This window comes from Megascapheus bottae, chromosome 16 (genome assembly GCF_031878675.1).
Source record: "Megascapheus bottae isolate mThoBot1 chromosome 16, mThoBot2.hap1, whole genome shotgun sequence".
Classification (NCBI taxonomy): domain Eukaryota; kingdom Metazoa; phylum Chordata; class Mammalia; order Rodentia; family Geomyidae; genus Megascapheus; species Megascapheus bottae.
The window spans coordinates 19,392,838-19,413,957 of NC_143524.1; the positions used below are offsets into that span (position 1 = coordinate 19,392,838).

Sequence of the window (21,120 nt, forward strand, 5' to 3'; positions counted from 1 at the left end):
AGGTACAAACCCAACTACTACTCAACTTCCATGGCTTGGAGAACATGAACCTTTATTCAGTCTCTTGTTCACTGCAACCACAGGACTTCTACACTTGCAGTTTCTACCTCCTAAAACCTTCTTTATCTACGTACTGTATTGCCATTGTCCCTCAGCTCATAGCATACAGATTTATTGTCACCAGCCTCCTAGACAAGATCAAGTCACACCAAAACACTTCCATCACACTGGTTGTGTCACAGCACTTTCATATGTTGCATTTGTGATTAGCTGACTAATTATTATCTCTTTGACCATGTATAAATTCCAGTAAAGTAGGATCCACCTTTTTCTTCTTTTCCCCATCTCTCCAGTGCCTGGCCACTGGAGATAAGCAATGTCTGCTGGTAAATCCCTTACTAAAAAGGACAGCAATAAATCCCAGGCAGTCTTGTTTCAATCAAGTCCTATTCTATCATATGATGTCGAACTATTAAACAGAGCACAATAAATGTTTGCAGAATAAATGACAGAAATCATTAACCCATCTCTACCCTTCCAGGCCCCCGTATTATATAGATGAATACATGGATGAACTAACTCTGAGCCAGAAATCTAGGTAACTATCTCAAAATGGAATAGGCATCAGGTGTTGGTGACTCAGATCTGTCATCCTAGCTATGCAGGAGGCTGAGACCTGAGGCTCATGGTTCAAGGCCAGCCCAGACTAGAAAGTCTGTGAGATTCATATCTTTAATTAACCACCCCAAAATCCAGAAGTAGAGCAGTGGTTTCAGTGGTAGAGCCTTAGCCTTGAGCAAAACATACTCAGGGACAATGCCCAGGTCCTGAGTTCAATTCTTAGGACTGACACAAAAAGCAAATGAACAAATGAAAACCTCAATAGATAGCAGAACAACATAATGGCCAACAGAAAAAATAAGCAGGAAAACAAAACAGAACCCCAAAACATAAGGCTCCTGGTGAGGTCCCCAGGAGACACACATACTGGCCTGGCCCAACACATACCTGATGTTTTCATTCAGTGTGTAGAGCTCATTGCTTTGCAAGCCGCCCCCTTTGAAAACGTTGATCACGGCTGTCTGGACACTGCAAAGGAAACAAGCCCTGGCTAGACCATCTGCAATGCCCCAGGCTGTTTCCACCAACAGCTCAGGGTAAAGGTAGATGGAAGGACCAGAGAAGTCATGGCATAAACACAACACAGAATTCTCCTGCCAACCAACAGGACTTCTGCCCTCACCTCACCTGGCTTAGCTGGCAGCCATGGTCAAAGGTAGGGACCCAATCACCTTTCAGGGAACTTTGTGGCCAGCACCACTGTCCTGGGAGAGTGTTAGGTGATACACACAGGAAGCAGGACTTGTTTCTATCTGGGTTGTTCATCTGGGAGGCCACTGTCTGTCTTCCCAGAGCTGCTTCTGGCCAGTAAGGGAGGGAGGGAAGTGAGGAACGGGTACTAGAAAACAGTCCTTTGCCTTTCTAATAGGATGCCCTGTGGGAGAAGATCCTTGGCTTATCCATCCTTACCCTGAGAGGTAGACAGGCAGAGCCCATTGAGAGACCATAATTAGGGCCTCATTTCACATTCTCAAGGACTCCAGCCACAAATGTCAGCAGTAGAGCTAGTTACAATCTTTTTTGTGCCCATGCCCAGGATGATCTTTTTTTTTTTCTTCTGTTGTTAGTTATGGGGCTTGAGTGCTGTCCCTGCCTGAGCTCTTTTGCTCAAGGCTAATGCTCTACCACTTAGAGCCACAATACCACTTAAGAGTTCCCATGGTCATGGGCTCTCAGAGACCAAGCAACCTTGGTTCAGACTAGTTCACTGAATTCTTCACAGATCCACGTCTAGTCTTTCCAGAGGGGATGAGGTCATTTACACAACCTCACTCTTGGAAATTCAGAGTCTGAGGAGTGACTACAAGGCAGTCTAACCCAGCTATCCCAGGCTGGTTCACTTGGATGATCTAGAGTTCTCAGTGAGTTAATGTCTTCCTCTGAACCTAAGGAAGTGAATGGACACACAGAGATTGGGGGAGGACAGAGTGGGTAGGGAATGTTGCTTTCTTCATTTGCCCCCATCATCACAAGCTTGCAGAGCAGAGAGCCAAGAAGCAACAGGCACAGCCACTCAGCCGGTCTCCAGGTGTCTCCTGGCCCTGCCTGGCTGTGACAAATCCTTCAGCCTACTCCCTCTACTCCTGTACCTGTTCCAAGCTGAGTTGGAGCTCAGCTGCAGGGCCTGTCGAGTGGCCTGGAAACGGGGCAGGTCGCTGAGTACTGGGGAGCTCATGAATCTTGGTCTGGGCCTGCGGAAGGAGCCCATCTTGTAGAACTCGATGGGCAGGGTAGGAGTCAGGCCACGGGTCATAAGTCCAGGTGATGGTTTAGCTTCACTTCTACAACCAGTAGGTTCCAGGTGCTCCCAGAAAGGGTTCCTCCCAGAGCCCCTTCCTGGTCCTGAGGCTTTCTTAAAACCACACGCTCAGCCAACACCTGAAAAAGAGAAGGAAGCTGTTACTGAGAACTCTTGAGCTAAAGACACTGCATCCTAAAGAAATTGCTGGAACTTTCCAGTGAAACTCTTCTAAAAACAACTCTAAGACCCCAAAAGAGCTCTGTTGGACTTTTGCAAGTTCCCCCCACTCCAATCCTTCCCCCTCTGTGTATGTGTGTTTCTTTGTGCTTATACCAAAGCTTGAACTCAGAGCTTACAAGCTGTCTCTTACCTTTTTCACTACCACTTGAGCCACATCTGGCTTTTGCTGGTAAGCAGAAATACAAATTACAAGGATTTGTCTTCCTGGACTGGCATTGAACCATTATTCTCCTAAGTACCTGGAATTGCAAGAGTGAGCCACTGAAGCCTGACTTCTTTATGTTTTTAACAGTGAGGATCCCAGATTGAGAAAGTGATGACCACTAGGCAAATTGGAAACCAATCTTACAAAAACTTTAACCTCTAAGCTATGCTTATGCATACCTGTCACCTTCAGTACTGCTGGGTTTCTGTAGACCCTTGTGTCCTCATGTTGTAACTTCAAAGATGGCTCTTTCTTTCTCTCTCTCTCTCTTTCTTTCTTTCTTTCTTTCTTTCTTTCTTTCCTTCTTTCTTTCTTTCTTCCTTTCTTTTTTTGTAGCACTTAAAATCAAACCCGGAGCCTCAAGCATGGTAGACACACCTACTACCACTGAGCTATATCCCCAGCCCTAAGAGACAGCTTTTTAAGAACTGCCTCAAGGAGACCATGGGAGGTTCTAGTCCTGATACCAAAGACTATATGTATATATATATCCATCCTAGGGCTTGAAGTCAGGGCCTGAGCATTGTCTTTGGGCTTTCTCAGGGCTAGAGTACTACCACTTGAGCCACAGTACCACTTCCAGTTTTTCTATGTACGTGGGTAGGGAAGATTCGAATCTGGGTCTTTGTGCATGCTAGGCAAGCACTCTACTACTAGGCCAAACTTCCGGCCCTCTTTTTTTTTTAAATTCTGTATTATCTTTATTATCTTCTGTCTTATCTGTAGTTGTACAGAGTTGCTATTTAACAAAGCATTTTATGCATACTATGCATCTTAATTAGTGTCACCCCTTCAACATTCTTATCCCCCTCCAACCTTTTCCTCACTTTTCTTAATTATGTAGTATGTACATTGAATAGAGCCTCTTCTTTAAGGAACCCCTCCTTCCCATCCCTTACAGGGATAAACCAGGGTCTCATGTCCCTGCCATTGGTTCATTCCATTTGGAGTAGCATGCTCACTCTTCTAGAAGTGAATCCTTCTTATGAATTAGCAGCTCATAAGACAGAAAACATATCCATTGGTTTTGAGGCCTAGGCCCTACTCTCCACAGACCCCTGGTCCACTGAAAACCATTGACTTCAGGCAAGAGGCACAGGCAGGAAATGAGGGGGCCCTTGTGACCATCCTCCTGTCTGAAGGTCCTGCCCCAGGCACTGCCTCCCACCCAGCATATGGGCTTTCCCTCTTGGCCTCAGATCCTATCTAGTACAGCCCGAGCCCAGATTTACCTTCCTCTGACCCTTTGTTTGTCTAAGTCCAAGTAACCCTACAGGGTTGACTCAAGGGACAGTTCCTCTGGCAGATCACAGGATATTTTATGACTTCATGGTTAAAGATAGTGGGTTCCTATCCTTCAATTGTGTGACTTTGGACACACGGGGCCAAAAATGAGGTCACAGAACATGGCCAGCAGCATGGTAGACCCCAAGGCTGGTTAGTTCCCTTCAGATCCATCTTTTTCTCTCCTCTGGGATGAGGTGATAGTGGCTGACCAATGGGCAGACAGACACAGACACAATGGACAGGACACAACAGACAGGCAATATTGAGAGCCAAAAGAGAAATGATTTTCCTCAACTCTTTTTTTTTTAAATAGAATTAGGGATTCAACTTAGGGCCTCAGGTGTGCTAGGCAGATGCTTTCCACTTGTTTTTCAGCTAGGATCTTACACTTCTGCCCTGGCCGACCTCAGACTGAGATATTCTTATTTCTGCCTTTTGGAGTAACTAGCATTATAGGTATGTGCTACCCCTCCTAGACCAAATTATTTCTTTAAGGAAAATGAGCCAATTTACCATTTCTTCACACACCCTCTGCCCTGTTACCCTGTGCTCAGAATCAGTGAAGAGTTCTGAATATTCTCACAAATGCCGAGGAAGTGGTAAATAGACTGGTTAAGCTTCAGAGACATCTCAATAACTTCCCAAGTGTGCCATCAAATCCAGGAAGATCTAGGCCCCGGAGACTACCATGGGTCCTCTAAGAATGCTATCTTTGTCTGGGCAGAGAGATTTCCTTGCCAGGAAAGGTCGAAGTTAAGACAGGATGCACTTTGCCACCCTTCCTTGAAAGGCCCTGTGAAGTCTGTGTAATTACAGGATATTAACTCCCTTTACAAGGATCTTAAACTTAAGGTGATGAGCAACTCTTATTCTGATCCAGGGAAGCAAAGCACCTTGTCCCAGGCATTGACTTTTTGCCTTCGCCAGCAGGCTGGGGGCTCTTGTGCCTCCCCTTCTCAACTAAGGTTCCCCACACCCCTCCAGCTCCAAATCAGCCTAAAGGATGTTGACTACAGGGCCACATTTCCAGGTGGGTGTGCTATGCACAAGCAAGGTGCTTGCCTTTGGTTCTTTTGTTTTGGTTTGTTTTCCCATCTGCAAATTCTGCTCCTGTCTGGAGTTCTGTCCTGATAGGCTGTGGGGAGTTCTCCTTTGCTTCCACTTGGATAGGAAGAAAGCACAGTGATCTCCCCAGGATCACAGAGAAGGCAATGGGGGCCCTGGTGAAAGTGGCCTGGCTGGGGGTAGGGAGTGGGGCTCCACAGGAGGATAACTGGAGAAAGCCTAGAACTACTTCATATAGATACCACTCCTCACTAGCTATGTGACCTCAGGCAGGTAACGTTTCCTCTCTGAGGCTAACTGCCACATAGGAGTTTGGAAGACTAAATACTGGCAAAACACTTACTGTTATTGTTTTCCTACCACAGTTGATATTCCTTCTATAGCCACACTATTTGCCTGCTCTAGTGACCTCAGGCAGAGCAGGAAAATCTTTAGCTGGGAGCAGGCCGGGCACATGGCTGTCCCAGTACACTGGGACTCTGTCAGTCTAGGCCTTGTGTAAGTCACAGTTTTAGTGACAGGCCCTGCCCTGTGCACATGCACAGCTTCTGAATCTCAACCCAACATTACACAGCAGGAAAAACTGGGAAACTACTACAGATGAGGAATCTGGGGCTGAAGCAGTAAGTGGGGGCGGGGAGCTCAGTTAAGGCTAAAGAATTATTAGGCCAGCTGTGGCTCCTCCCTCTTTCCTCTTGTGTAACAAAAATATTTTCATTGAGAATCATACTTAGACTATAGGGATAAGGCTAGGAGCCAGTAGTTCATGCCTGGAATCTTAGCAACTCAGGAGAAAACTAAGACATGAAAGATCATAGTTTGAAGCCAATCTAGGCAGGAAAGTCCTATGAAAGGCCTATAAACTAGTAAAAAGTTAAGCTGGAGGCATGGCTTAAATGGTAGAGTACTAACCATGAACAAGTAAGCTGAGTCAGAGTATGAGGCCTGAGTTTTGGCACACACACCACACACAAACACACACTAGCACAGCTCATCTATTCTTAAGTGTGAGATAATGGCATACATACTTGCTTATAAATGACATACATCCACTGTGACAAAAACTGTATTTTCTATCAAAGTGTGTTTAAAAATTCCTGCTTTGGACCAATATGGTACCTCATGCCTGTAATCCTGGCTACTCAGGAGCTTGGGATCTGAGTATCATGGTTCAAAGCCAGCCCAGGCAGGAAAGTATGTGAGACTCCAATTAATCACTAGAAAACCAGAAGTGGCACTGTTGCTCAAAGTGATAGAGTGCTAGCCTTCAGGAAAACAAACAAACAAACAAAAGCACCTCAGAGACAGATCCCAGGCCCTGAGTTGAAGCCCCAGGATCAACGAAAGGAAGGAAGAAAGAGAGGGGGGGGGAGGGCAGGGAGGGAAGGAAGGAAGGAAGAAAGGAAGGAAGGAAGGAAGGAAGGAAGGAAGGAAGGAAGGAAGGAAAATTTCTTTCATTGGCTTGGTAGCTAGGCTCTGGTTAAGGAAAAAAGGAACTGCTTTGGGATAAGGAATTTTTGAAATGTGAGGTTTTGTCTTAAACTGGTTTCAAGTTGGAATTAAGACACACCTCAGACTGTTCCAAGAAACAGTAGGTTTTGAGTATATTTTGAGATTACTTGTGCATTGTTAATTTTATTTCAAAGTCACCTTATATAACTACATCATACCCTACTCAAACTAGCCAGTCACGAGAAGATTGTGAACCTGAGCTCAACCACTCTGAGCAGAGGGGCAGGGCCTGCATTAGGGATAGAGACCCAGCAGGTTTGCTTGGTGTGCTTGCTTGCCAGATTTCTGTCTGATGGCACTTCCTTCTGCAGAAGTAAATTTTACTTTGCTGAGACAATTCTTGGTTGTTGTGTCTGTCAGTCTGTCACCATGACCCCGATGGTGCTTGGAGAGCATATTTTTAACATTCACCTAAGTCTTTAATGGAGTGGAAGGCCTCCTTCTTACCCTGCCAGCCACGTAGAGAAGCCTCGTGGTATAGAATCCTCAAACTGAATTGACAGCAAAGCCCCAAATCTCTGCATTCCAGTACTATTGTCATTAGCCATACAGGGCCCCTGATCTCTTGAACTGTGGCTACTGCAGCTGAATTTTAATGTTATTTCCATTCAAACAGCCATGCACATAATACTTTAACAATAATGAGTCATTTTTTTAACTAGGCATGATGGCTCAAGCCCATAATCCTAGCTATGATAGGGGGTAGAGATCAGAGGGATTACAGTTCTAGGCCAGTCCAGGCATCACAGTTCATGAGACAACATTTCACTCAAGGGCTGAACAAGTTGGTGCCTGCCTGCTTGTTATTGTGCCCAGCACAACTACTAGGCACAGTGATATGTGCCTGCATCCCCAGTGACATGGTAAAGCACAGTAAGGGGATGGCAGCCTAGTTCAGCCAGACATAGAACAAGACCCTACTTTGAAAATAACCCAAGACATGAAGCGACTGGAGGCATGGCTCCTGATAGAGTGCCTGCCCAGCAAGTGCAAGGCACTGAGTTCAAACTCTGTTATTCCCCACTCCAAAATGCATTTTTTTAAGGATGGATAATGTTTTTCTTTCTTCTTGATATCACACGATGGCCACAGTATTGACCTTGTAGATATGTATTCTCATGAGTGGAGCCTCTGGGCCTAAAGACCCAAGAGACCTTGGCTAGATTCACTCCCTGACAACCACCCCTAGAGTAGCCCCAGCTTACGACAGTGGTATGGGGGGAGAGGGGGTGAGAACCTGCTAAGCAACACATCGGAAAACTAGAAATAGGGCGTATTTCCTTGGAAAGTTGCTATAAAAACTAGAAAGACTGGCTGGCAGACCTGACTTGGACCAGTGTACAGGTATAAAGCCAGGTACAGGGGACATGGGGACAACACACCAGAGCAAGGCTGGCATCACCACTTCGTGGGGACCCAGGGTAGGTGACTCTGGATTGGGGAAAGTGAGATGATTCAAAAACAGAACAGAATAGGTGCTTGACAAATGCTACCCATGTGTTTCCTTTTTATTACCAGAACTGATATCGGCCAGTCAGAACTGATATCATAAATCCCACAGCCTGGTGGCTCCTATATGACCCAGGTGTCAGTGGGCTATGGGGCCATTTTCCTCTAGACCTCTTCCCTTGATATACAAATGGCTACCTCCATGCAGATCTTTCCTCCATGTCCTCTCACCCTGTCTTGCCTCATGGCTTCTTCCTTGTGGGGTCATATAGGATTAGAGACACCCTAATGGCTTTATTTTAACCCAGTCTCCTTTTTAAAGACGCTGTCCCCAAATGCAATCACATTCTGGGGTTAAGGCTTGAATGTGTGGATTTGGGGGGAGACACATAGTTGCCACCACCACCACCATCATCACCACCATCACCACCATCATCATCACCATCACCACCATTATCATCACCAGCACAGGTTCCAAGGCTAATATCTCTGAATTAAAGAAAACAGAGTCTAGTTTTTTTTAAATACTAGCATCTAGAGCAGTTAGAGGGCCCATGGCTCATGTCTGTAACACTAGCTACTCAAGAAGCCGAGATCTGAGGATCATGGTTTGAGGTCAACCCAGGCAGGAAAGTCCTCGAGACTCATCTCTAATAAACTACTCAGAAAAATCTGGAAGTGTCAATGTGGCTCAAGTGGTCGAGTGCTAGTCTTGAGCACGAGGGGGCTCAGGGATAGCACCTATGTCCTGAGTCTGGGCCCTAGGTCCAGCAAAAACACACACACACACACACACACAAAAGAAGGAAGCTAGAATTCTCTTCTGTAGGACAACTATGCTTACTTTGTCCCCCAAAGATGGTTTGGATTATTAGGTTTGAGGTGCAAAGGAGGTAGATAGTTGAGGTAAAAGGTCCATGAAGTACACAGATGGTTACAGGTCAGTGAGGAAACTGGTTGGCCTGGTCTCAAGACATACCTCACACAATGTCCTGGAAAAGCTCCCTACCTAGGAGCCAGCATAGGTTTCTTGGAAGAAAAGATGGTGTGGCTTCACTGTCTCCTTTCAGTTGCCAGTCAGGGCCTGGGCCAGGGGCCCAAGTAGAAGACACTGTGCTAAGTGGAAAATGAAAATAAGCTCCAGTAAGGCCTCAACCTCTCACTCCAAAGGAAAAAAGGAAAGTACAGTCATGTCACAAAACTTAAACAAGTAAATATCTTAATGGACTCAGACTTCCAAGAATAAGCCTTTCTGAGGGTTAATAACAATGGCAAAGATAACTATGCCATATGCTCTGAAAGAACCTTACTGAACCTAGGAAGAAACCAGTTTTCTGGTAGACAAGAGATGATCATTTCACAGATGCCCTTGGTGCTCAGTGACCAGAGCCCAACGACAAACTCCCTGAACCAACATCAAAGCCTCTCCTCCCAGGTCACCAAGCCTCAGATGCAGACTATCCTCCATCTTCTAATGACACCTGCTGGGTGGCACACTGGCATGCTTATCTCAGTGTTTGAAAAATGGACTGAGGGTTGGGTGTCTGTGGCTCACATCTATAATCCTAGCCACTCAGGAGGCTGAGAGCTGAGGATGGGGAATCACAGTTCAAAGCCAGCCAGGAGAGGAATGTCCACGAGACACTTATCTCCAATTGACCATCAAAAAGCTAGAACTGGAGCTATGACTCAAGTGTTACAGCATTAGCCTTGAGCAAAAAAAAAGACAAAACAAAAAACAATCAGGGACAGTGCCAAAGTCCTGAGTTCAAACTCCAGGAACACACACACACACACACACACACACACACACACACACACACACACACACACAGAGTGATTCACATGTTCATAGTCACTGAGTCAAAGTATTCTGTACTACATGTAGCAGTCAAAACTGCACAAAAGCACAATGCCAGACCCTCATAGATCCAGCAGCCAGGGGCCGCTACTGATTGTTACATAGAGAAGGACATGGAGTAATCAGTGATTAACTTATTTAAGGGGCTCTTAGAATAAACCCCCAAGCCCCATCCTCACACCCCCAATCTCCCACACCTCTGAATACCAGCTCAGGACTCTTCCCCACCCCAAGTCCTTTACATATCCTATGACCTCTGCATGAAATAGCCCCCACTCCACTCTGAATCTCAACCACCACTCTTCTTTCTTTCTTTCTTTCCTCCTTTCTTTCTTTTTTTTTTGTTGTTGTTGTTGTTTGTTGGTAGTAGGGCTTGAACTCTAAACCTGGGTACAGTCCCTGAGCTCTTCAGCTCAAGGCTACTGCCCTATGCCTAGAGACACAGCACCATTTCCTGTTTTCTAGTGGTTAATTGCAGATAAGTTTCATGGACTTTGGTGCCTGGCTTTGAACCGCAATCCTCAGACATCAGCCTCCTGAGTACTGAAGATTACAGGTGTGAGCCACTGCACCCAGCACCAACACACTATTTATAAACCACACACCATTTGCTTAGGGAAGATTGTCCCCCACCACCTTTGAAGTCTTATCAAGGTCTACACCATTCCAGAGTTATTTGTTAAAGCTTTCTTGAGACCCATAATGGGAGGCACTACATCCACCAATTCTTAGGTATGTCTCCAGGACTTACCTGCATCATCAAGGTGCTTTGTAGACCTTCACTGGATGACAAAACCAGCCAGATACACATGAGGCCTGCGTCTAGGAGACCCCTGATCTATTATTGCAAGCATCAGCTCAGAATATCAATACATGAAGTCACATGGGATTCCACCATGTACAAACAGGATGATACTGAAATCTAACCAAACTCCTATTCAAAGCCAGCTCCTCCAGGTGGTCACTGGGAAATCATATACTCCGAATTTCTCTTTCTTTGTCTGTCAAATAATTTCAATCCTTATCATGGGATTAAAATTATAAATGAAATCCTTAAGAGCCTAGCATGATAGAGGGACTAAAAAGTTTATAAACAGTGTCATTTTTTTTTTCTTTTTGGTCCAAGACTGGGACTCAAACTCAGTACCTGGCTAGTACTCTACCAAACTGAGAAATACTTTCCAATCCCAGTATTATATTTTCTCTCATTAACTATGTTCTTTACAAAATCCTCTGGCCTGCAAAATGTGGCCAGAGTACAGGGAGAGAGGCGCTGACTCACATAGCTGGAGGGAGAGGCAATTGCCACTGATGGAAATTTGACAAGCGCTACCTAAGTGACAAAGGCTATTCCCAGCCCCTCTACTTTTAAAAAGTTTATACAGGGTATAGAATCAGAATTCACTGCTGTCCTCTTATGTAAGCAACAAGCTGTAGGTAAGCAAAATGCTTCCCCACAGAGAACTGGCTGCACTTACTACAGAATGCTATGCAGCCCTACAAGAAGAAGAATGTGGCATGTACTGAGAGATGTTTTTGCAGCAATTCTTATACAAGCATATAGGTGAAACAGATGGAAGGAGAACAAACACATTTCATTGCATGTGTGTACAGTACCTCTGAAGGATGATACAGAAAATGATAGTCCTGGTCTATTCCAGGGTAGACAGCTGTGTAACAGCTCCTTTCCTCTCCACAAGCCCTCTGTACCACGTTCTGAGTCTTGAAATGTGAGACTGGATTGCTTATTGAAATAAAGAAAGACAGCAACAGAGGCCACCTCCCCTTTCCTTCAAAAAAAATCAAAGGGTTTGTGAAACACTCAGAGGCTTAGTGCTCAGAATGAGGTCAGAGTTGAACTTGGCTACTGATCCCAGCTCAAGACTACCAATTACAGTCTGTTCCCTCATTTAACACAAATTCACAAATTCATTCAGTACTTATTGCACAGCAGTAATGTCTTTTGTAGGGACACAGAGCCAGGAAATAAACTCCACTGGAAGAGAAAGTGACCAATCTCTTTCCTTTTTTTTTTTTTTTCTTTTGTGAAAGGAGATGATCCTGGGGCTTGAACTCAGAGCCTAGGCACTGGCCCTGAGCTCTTTCACTCAAGGATAGCACTTTACCATGTTGAGCCACAGAGTCATTTTGGTTTTCTAATGGTTAATTGGAGATACGAGTCTCACAGACTTAACTGTTTGGGCTGGCTTTGAACCGCAATTCTCAGATCCCAGCCTCCTAAGTAGTTAGGATTGCAGGTATGAACCACTGGTGTTCAGCAAATAGATCTTTTTAAGTGATAGAATAAAAAGTGGTTTTCCAAGCCCCCAGGAAACCAAAGAGTTTTCAAGGAAACAGGAAAAAAGAAAACCTCTTCTTGACTGACCATAATTCCACCTAAGCATTACGGTCCACAGGGATAAGGACCTGGCCCACGTAGACAAGTAGCTGACCATACATACACAAGCACCAACAGACGTAGCACTGTGTACCGTAAAGGTGAGGGCAGTGTAGCAGAGTATATAAATCTCAACAAAGGAGACAAAAAACCCCTAAAAACTCTTGAAAGATAGACACTAACTCCTCCAAACAAAAAAATGCTAAGGGTCAAGCTTAGACCATGGAAAAGGTGGGGCAGGAAGCTTGAGACAACTGTCTCAGTGCTTTCCTGGAAACCTAGCACATGCAAGAATCCAAATTTGGGCTACTGGAACAGGCTGGACACAAACTGAAGGGTCACTAGCCATCCGGAGGATGCAGAACACAGCAATTTAGCTCCACCTAGAAGTCATCCTACCATCCCATCATCTTTTGGACCCACAAACCACTGTGTAATCACCCGAGGAAAGAACCCTCTTGTTTGGTACCAACGAAGCGAGACTGTGGGAAACACCGCACGTCAAGTCTTAGTTACCCGTCTAGAAGCCCCACTTTAAGGATCAGGTTCCCAGGAGTGCGTATGATTTAGGTGTGGCCCATAAATACCATCCAGCGTGATAAGCAAAAATGTCTAGACTCCCATGATGAAGAAAATTGCACTGTTGATGGGTAAGAGAGTGATCTGCCTATGGCTCTGCCGGTAGGTTGTGTATGCCACATGGAGACATGTCACTCGGGACATCACTGGGACAAGATGGAGAGCAAGAGCATGAGACTTCATTACACTGCTCAGTGGGGTGCACAATTGAAAACACCAAAATTGGTTTATTTTGGGAGTTTCCTGTGTAATTTTTGTTGTTGTTGTTTTTAAACTGAGGTAGAGTGTAGTTAACTGAAATGAAGCCTAGCAAAAGATCACACACTGGCTGGGGTCAGGGGGCTATTGAACAGATTTCTAGGACCTCCCTTGGTGATTCTGGTGTTAAGCCTAAGGTTTGGTGCTGAAATTTGTGCTGAATTTTCTTCCCGATGATTTGGATGTACAAGCACCATGGCTAACAGTGATCTGGATCAAGGTTCCCAGTGTAGGATGACTGACATTCTGGGCCCCAGCAGCACTCAGCATATATGGAGATGTTTCCGATTGTCATCACTGATGACATTACTGATGACTGGCTGTGAGTATCCAGCGAGTAGCTTCATACAGACCCACAACAAAGTCTTCATCAGCCTGAAATATCAGGAAGGCTGATGTCAAGTAGCCCAAGTCCAGCCCTGAGTGTCTGGGTGCTCATGCTGTGATCTAAGAATTAGGACAATCAATGTCACCTGGAAAAGTGTGAGAACTCCAGGTCCCACATAACCCAAAAGCATATGGTGTGGTTTAACACCCTTGCAGAATCATGGCTCTGGACCATGGTTTTTGGCCTTTGTGATTGGATTCCCTGCAATAAACCCACACCCTCTGCTCTCTTCGCCTGCCATCCCCTCCCTAGCCCCCTATTCATACTGTTACTAGGGCTTGAACTCAGCACCTAACACTCTTCCTTAGCATTTTTCGATCAAGGCTGACACTCTACATTGAGCCATCATCTCCCAGTTTCTTGCTAGTTTAATTGAAAATAAGAGTTTTAAGGATTTGCCTGCCCATGCTGATGTTGAACCATGACCTTCACATGTCAACCACCTGAATAGTGAGGATTATAAGCTGGATTCCAGCAAATTTCATTTCTGTAGACAGGAAAACTGAGGCCCAGAGCAACTGAGCAACTCACCCATAGCCCCAGAGCTTGCTGTGGCTGAGCTAGCTCCTGATCAACCATTTCCAGATCTTAGTTCCCCACCTGGGGCACAGATGCCATCTTTCTAGACTGACCTTTGGGAGGTAAGGAGCAGAGGAGAGGAGGCATTCAGGATTTTTCTGAGACCTGAAAGGAATCCATTGTCCTACAGAAGAATTTTTGGAAAATTATCTCAAACACCACAGAAGATTACAATGTTTACCGGCTCATTTTGCCTACAGATACAAGGAAAACCTCCTCCTTCCCCTCCCAGGGTGGGGGAGACTAGCCTCAGCCTGATGCAGCTGCTGAGTTCTTCAAATGACAGCCACAACCCATGTGATCTTTCCCAGTCTCTCCCCCCTCTCACCCACCCCAGACTTAGTGGAGAAGGATGCTGAACCCATTCCAAAGGAATATTCAGAATTAAACACTAAGCGAGTGCGAAAGGGGTTTAGCCCTGAGGATTTATGCAGCTGAGAACAGGTTGTGGCAGGGCATGAGGCCATTTATACAAACACACAGATGAGCCAGAGGGATGGAAACAAACTTGCAGATGACATAGAATAGTTTCTTACATGGTCAGAGAAGACCAGTACACTCCCTTCCATAATCCTTGGATTTGCAGAAAATCCAAATGCTGTCAGCAATGCCGTCATCAAAGTACAGAAGAAATCCACAAGTGTCAAAAGAAACCAAGGGAGTAGGGAGGAACCAGAAAGTTAGCTGAGCACTGGTAGCACTAGCTAATCACGGTTCAAAGTCAACTTGCACAAAAAAGTCCATGAGCCACCAAAAAGCCAGAGTGGATATGTGGTTCAAGTGGTAAAGCTCTAACCTTGAACGAAAAAGCTAAGGGGCAGGACCCAGCTCCTGAGTTCAAGTTCAGCACAAAACAAGAAAAAAAAAAAGAGGGCGAGAGATTCAGTGTGGTTTTTGTTAAGTTCCATTACTCTCAAGTTAACCTAGCTCCCTAAGGCTAGCTGAACTTGGCCATGAGTCCTTGCTTCTTAATGCAATCTGTATATAATGATATTATATATTATCTGCAATAAAAACATATTTTAAGGGTGGGGCAGATAATATCCTCTACACATTTGAAAAAATACATAAAACCCTCTAGAATTCCAGAGTAAGTTAGAACTGGAAATACTGCAGTTAAAAAAAAAGCCAGCTTAAATTTAATAGACCGTTTAAATGCTTAGTGGATGGTAATTAGAGAGCAAGCAGTATTTCTTTAAATGCTGCTAGACAGAACTTAATCCAATTTAGGTAATCACTAACCTGTGCTTCCCCCCCCCCCTCTCTCTCGCTCTCTCTCTTACATGAAATTTGATTGGTCTATAAAGGCTATAAATTGGCAAAGCATAAGAAAAGAATATTTAAAGAGAAAGATTGGGTGGACTGTTAGGCAAAGTATAATTAAAATGGAAACAGGTCTCACAGGCTTTTTAATGTACGTGGACCCATTCCCAGGGCAGCAGGGCACTTTCTTGCCCACATCCAGCTCTGTGAACCCTGTCTAGTACATCAGTCACCATATCTTACATCTTGCTCTGCCATGTGTCAAACACCCCCTTTCCTGGCCGAACCCTGGTAATTCTCCACCCTTACCAGACCCACAGGGCTCAGCTTACAAGTTATCACTGCTGTCAGAATGATCCAGCCTGTCCATTCATTCTTCTTTCCACCATCTTCTACCCCTCATTACAGACTTCCCATACTGTCCCAGCAACGAAGGATCCAGAAACAACCATGTAGTCACCAGAACTTTCCTGAGAACTCAGGAGCTTGGGTGTTTCATGAAAGACCTTCAAGGGGGAGTTATTAAAATGTACTATAGCAAAGTAGCAAAGTCAGGAGCCAGTGGCTTACCTCTGTAATCCTAGCTACTCATGAGGCTGAGATCTGAGAAGGATGATTCAAAGTCAGCCCAGGTAGAAACGTCTATGAGACTTCTCTCTCCAGTTAACTTCCAAAAGGCCAGAGTTGGAGCTTTGCTCAAGTGGCAGCCCACCAGCCTTGAGTGAAAAGAGCCAAGGAAGAGCATGAGGCTCTATGTTCAAGCCCCACTATGGGCCTAAATAAATAAATAGATAAATAAATAAAATCATTGTTTAAATTACTGAAAAGAAGAGGCTTAAATTAATAGCTGCATGACACTGGGAAGATAACAAACCTCTCTAAGCCTCTTTTCTTACCTTAAAACTGAGAAAATAGAATCTCCCCTCCCAGGATGTTGGAAAACTCAAATACCATGACCATAACTATAATTGCCCAAACATTAATTGGTTTATTTATTTTAACTCTGATCTGTAGATATTGCTGAAAACCTGAGTTAACTCAGATTGGTCTCTGATGCCCATTACTGCTTTACCATCGGCCCCTCCAGCCCCTTTCTTGATCTAATGTGGCTTCCCTTAGAAAAAGAGAATAGTCTGGTTTTTAGGGCACCACTCTCTGTGTCCTCAAATTTTGAATCCCATAGCCTAGAAAAGAAATCTACAAAGGAATTTCCCTCCAAATTTCTATAACTGAGATACTAATTCACACTGAATTTGTTAACATACAGTCAGGTCATAGCTATCTAATAATAGATACAGAAGAGCCTTTTCAGAGGGACTCCCACATGATTTCTGTATTGATCTTGATCTATTAAGAAAAAAAAAGGAAGGAGAAAGAAAAGGGCCACAATGCCAGAAAGATGTCTGCCTACTTCACTTGGACAAAACACACACACACACACACACACACACACACACACACACACACACAGCTCGGATTGGGAGAGGAATCTGAAAGAAAGATGAAATTGTGAAGTCCCTTCTGAGTTCACTCTACTATAGAGAAATGGCTTAAATTTTGAATATACATGAAGTGAAGGAACAATCAGAGGATTTCAGCCAGGATTAACAACAGGAAGTGTTTCAGATAGCTGATATATACAATTCTCTCAAAAGAAGGATAGTGGTTCCTCAACACCTGTGCCACTTAATGCCATTAAATCACCAATGTAGGGAAGTTCTTATCAACAACTGGGGAACAGATGGGGAAGATATCTCAGCCCATAGCCTAGAGTTACATTTGACATCCATTCTGAGCTCCACCATGTGGCCCCACTGCTCTTAGTAACATGGTAACACCATGAGCTTCTGTGCCCATGAAGCTCTTAGTTCAAAGTTTAGTGTCTTATCCAAGACAAAACTTCACATCTTCTGTAAGAAACACAGATGAATACAGATGTTTGCAGCCATCTGCTTTTCTTATATAAGAGGAAAGGTTTTTTTTTGCAATGTTCGAACACCATTATTGAAATAACATCCACTGAAATGAATGGACCTCTGCTCCTGGAAGAAATAGGATTTCACTCTCAAGAAGCAGGTTAGACTGAGGTAAGAGCTAGTCTAACTAGCCACCCCCTTGCTTCCTTCGCACATTAACGGTACTGGGCATCAATTAAAAAAAACGCTAACCTAACAATGGCTGGGGATGGAAAACCAGAGGCCTGCACTGTGAACAGGTCACACGTCACATCCCCATCTGTTCACCATGCCCTTGTTTGGCGTCTAAGGCTCAAGGCTGCAAGTGGAGAGGCTGACTTGCCAAAGTCCACCGAGTGGACCCACATCCTTGCTGCAGCTGGACAGGGAACTTCACCCGGGGCTGAACTCACAGGGTGGCTCGGTTTCTGCAAGCTGCATTTTCCCCTCCGGAACGACTTGCCAAGCTTCTGGTTCTCAGTATCCACGCCTTCCTCATTCAGAGCGATTTCCCAGAGCTCAGCACTGTGACATTTTGCCGTATGTAGGGCAATAAAATGTCATGACTGCAAACCTCTCTCAGTGGTCAGGAACCCGGATCCCCAAAGGGAGGTCAAGAGGGGAGGTCCACCCACCCCACACACACGGAGGTTCACTGAAGGCCTTCCTGGGGAGGGAGGCCCCAGGAACCCGTGGCCACTCCTGGAGAGCTTATGGATGTGTATGTGAATATCCATGTACTGCACTGGCAATGGGTGGGAACTCAGCCCAAGGAGGGCTGGCGGGAGGGTGGGGGTGGGCTGCGGGTCCAGAACTTTCGCCATGGGGTTCCCCACAGCAGACACCCGTGCCTCTGAGCCCCAGCGCGTGGTGCGCGCGCGCGCGTGAACCAAGCTTGCATCCAGCGGGGCACGCAGCGGCGTGGCCGTTCTGTAATTGAAACCTTACACACCACAGGATTGCGGCGGCGGCGCGGCTATAAATACTCACCGCCTTACTGCTGACAAACAAAACACCACGGGCTCCGGCCACGGGTGGGGGTGAGGCATGTGATCACGGGCAGGGGAATGGGCTAGAACCGAGAGGTGGTGGTGTGGGGGGGGGGGTTGACGACTCCTATTGGGGCAAATACACAGAATGATGTGACTGACTGCCGTCCATTCCCGGGGGCGGGGGGCGGGGGGGAACAGGGCGGGATAGCTGGGGACATGGGGGGGGGGCGCTCCAGAGCGCCCCCTGCGCGCAGAAGCCGGAGGTGAGCGCACCGGAGGCGCTGCGGTGGAGAGCCCCGGCCAAAAGGCAGGGCGCGCGCGAAAGATGAAGCGACGGACAGAGTCGGACGTGGAGCCGCCGCCGCTGCTCCGGAGCTGGGGAGCTGGGGCCGGGGCTGTCCCAGGCCTCCCCACCGCCCTCCGAGGCCAGGGCTCGGGCAGAGCTGTGCCCCAGGCCCTCCCAGCCTGCACAGGACCAAGCGGTGGTCTTCCCCGTCCTCCTCTCCCACGTCTCCTGGGTGTGTGTGGGGGGGGGGGTATTGGGGAGGGGACGAGAAGGAAAGGGAAAAGACTGCACGTCGGGGCGCCGAGGGGCCCGGAGCCCAGGGCAGCCCTAACAGATGTGCCCCTGAGGCCCAGAGAGAGAGAGAGAGAGGACGAGACAAACGGGCAGGCAAAACTTTCTTTTTCGACCCTCCGGCCGGTGGGGGGGGGTCCCCGCCAATGGGGGAGAGGGGGACCCCTCCATTTCACCCACACCCCCTCCCCAAACGCCGGGGAACGGGGCCCCCTCCCGGTCCACCAGTGAGTCTTGAGTCTGGTCCCCTAAACCCGCCGGCAGCATCGTGATCGGGGAAGGGGATCCCGAGCCGTGTGGGGTTCCCCCACCACACACCTCCCCACACGGCTGCTCCCTTCACCCAGGGTCCCGCCAGATTGTGCCTGGGAAATTCCATCGCAATCCAGGGCTCGGGCTGAAGCCACCACGGTCCCTCCCCGGGACTTCCCCAACTCACTCCTTTGGGGTCCCGGGCGTGATTCACCCCAGCTCGTTCGTTCGCACCCTCAGCTCTCCACGCCCTCCCCCCCCTCCAATCCTTGTCTCAGACTGCGCGCGCAGGGAAAAGTTCCTGGTGCTCCAAAGAAAAGTTTTCTCACCGTAGGGAAAAGCGACCTGGATGGTTTTCTTCCCCCGATCTCCCTCTCCCGGTCCTTTTTCAAGTCTGCCCTGCAGCCGGGCACCCAGCCTGGGTTATTTTCCCGCTGCCCCGTGTAGAGCTCCCAGAGTCGGCTGGTGACACGTTTTTCTTTTCACTCAGTTTACAGCCGTCTCGTCTCCTCCTCCTCTTCCTCCCTCCTCCTCCTTCTCCTCCCCCCCCCACCGCATCCCACTGCTCCTCCCCTCCTGCTAGTCTCACCCTACTGGGGAGAAGGGAAAAGCTGCCCCCCTCCACCCGCATCGCGTGCATCCAGTTCAACAATTTCAGGAAATCCAAGCTCTTTGACTTACAAGCAGAAGAGGCTGGCGCATGGCGCAAGTCAAGGGAGCCCGGGCTGTGTTTCTCTCACCCGTACCCCACCACCATGGGAAATTCTGCCAAGAAGCCAAGAGTTGGTTTGGGGGTCCCGGTTCGAAGGTACGGGCTGGACAGAACAGTTAGGTGGTGTGGTTTGTTTTGTTTTGTTTTGTTTTTAAAGGACAGCTTCCCTGAGCCACCGGTTGCTTTTCTGTTTTTAAGAACGTTAATGAAACTCTATTACAAGCCTCTCCTTCTGATTTGAAAAAATTCTTTTAAAGGTCCCAAATTCTTTCCAGCTGCAGATTGGATGAATCGGAGGGTTCCTAGGTTGGGAGTCGGGGATGGGGGTGGGCTGAAACACCATAGTAAAGTAACCGATCTGAAAAATTAATATATATATATATTAAATCCTCTTTGAAAACGTTTTTCTGGCAGGTGTTAAGAATCTGCTGCAGCTGTTTTCAGTACACTCCCTGGCTTGCATAACTTCACCCTATGGTTGAGCAGGAAATACATTTTAAATGCTCCCCATCTCATGTCACACTTAAGCTTTGAAACCACAGTGACATTTGCTGAAAAAAAGTCTTTCCTTCCTTGCTTTGCCCCCCTCTCTCTCTCCTCTTTCCTCTTCTCTCCTCTTTCTCCCCCCCACCCTAAGTTTGGTCTCTGTGACCTTACAAAACTTTCGTGTTAGCATTGCTGGGGGAAGGGTCTCCCTTGTCTAGGGATATGGGTTCTAGTTAAAAGATTTGGAAAAGAGAAGGATGATGAAAAGACTTTAAGTCTGTTACAAGGAATCACCTTCTAAGTTGGGGTGAAGCTAAGGAAGAATGCTTGGGGGTGGGAACTGGAGGCCAGTCCTGTCTAAAGCCTGCAGCTTTAGGCAAAGTTCACAATCATCACCTCTACTCTTCCCAGGCCTCAAGACATTATCAGCTAAACTTCTTTGTGCCTCAATTTACTCCTCAAAAGTAATAGCTATCACTGCAAGTATTAAAAGGATGAAAGTGCATAGATCCCCTTCTGGGATTCAAGCTATATTATTGTTATTATTATTGTTATTGTTATTATTATTATTATTATTACTGTTGTTTCTCCTGGGGTCTAGAAAGGCTAAGAGGAACTAGTTCCACTTGGCTGCAAAGGTGAGTTTGAGAAAGTCCCTTCCCCCGCCTCCCCCCCCTGCATTATTTAATCCTCTTCTCCT

The 21,120-nt window shown here is 46.5% G+C and overlaps 1 protein-coding gene across 2 annotated transcripts in view; it reads right to left on the minus strand.

The window, feature by feature from the left end:
* The window catches only part of Prr5l (proline rich 5 like), a 141,399-nt gene that overhangs the window by 50,906 nt on the left and 69,373 nt on the right, over positions 1-21,120 (minus strand). Inside the window, exons 1-3 of one of the 2 annotated variants that reach the window (XM_090347876.1) lie at positions 19,552-19,723; positions 2,211-2,499; positions 1,009-1,089 (exon numbers count right to left, since the gene is read on the minus strand). In XM_090347876.1, coding sequence (XP_090204002.1) covers positions 1,009-1,089; positions 2,211-2,374 — 245 coding nt within the window. In that variant the 5' untranslated portion in view covers positions 2,375-2,499; positions 19,552-19,723. Of the gene's footprint in view, positions 1-1,008; positions 1,090-2,210; positions 2,500-19,551; positions 19,724-21,120 lie in introns of those variants that run through there. The other variant, XM_090347875.1, reaches the window with a different exon arrangement.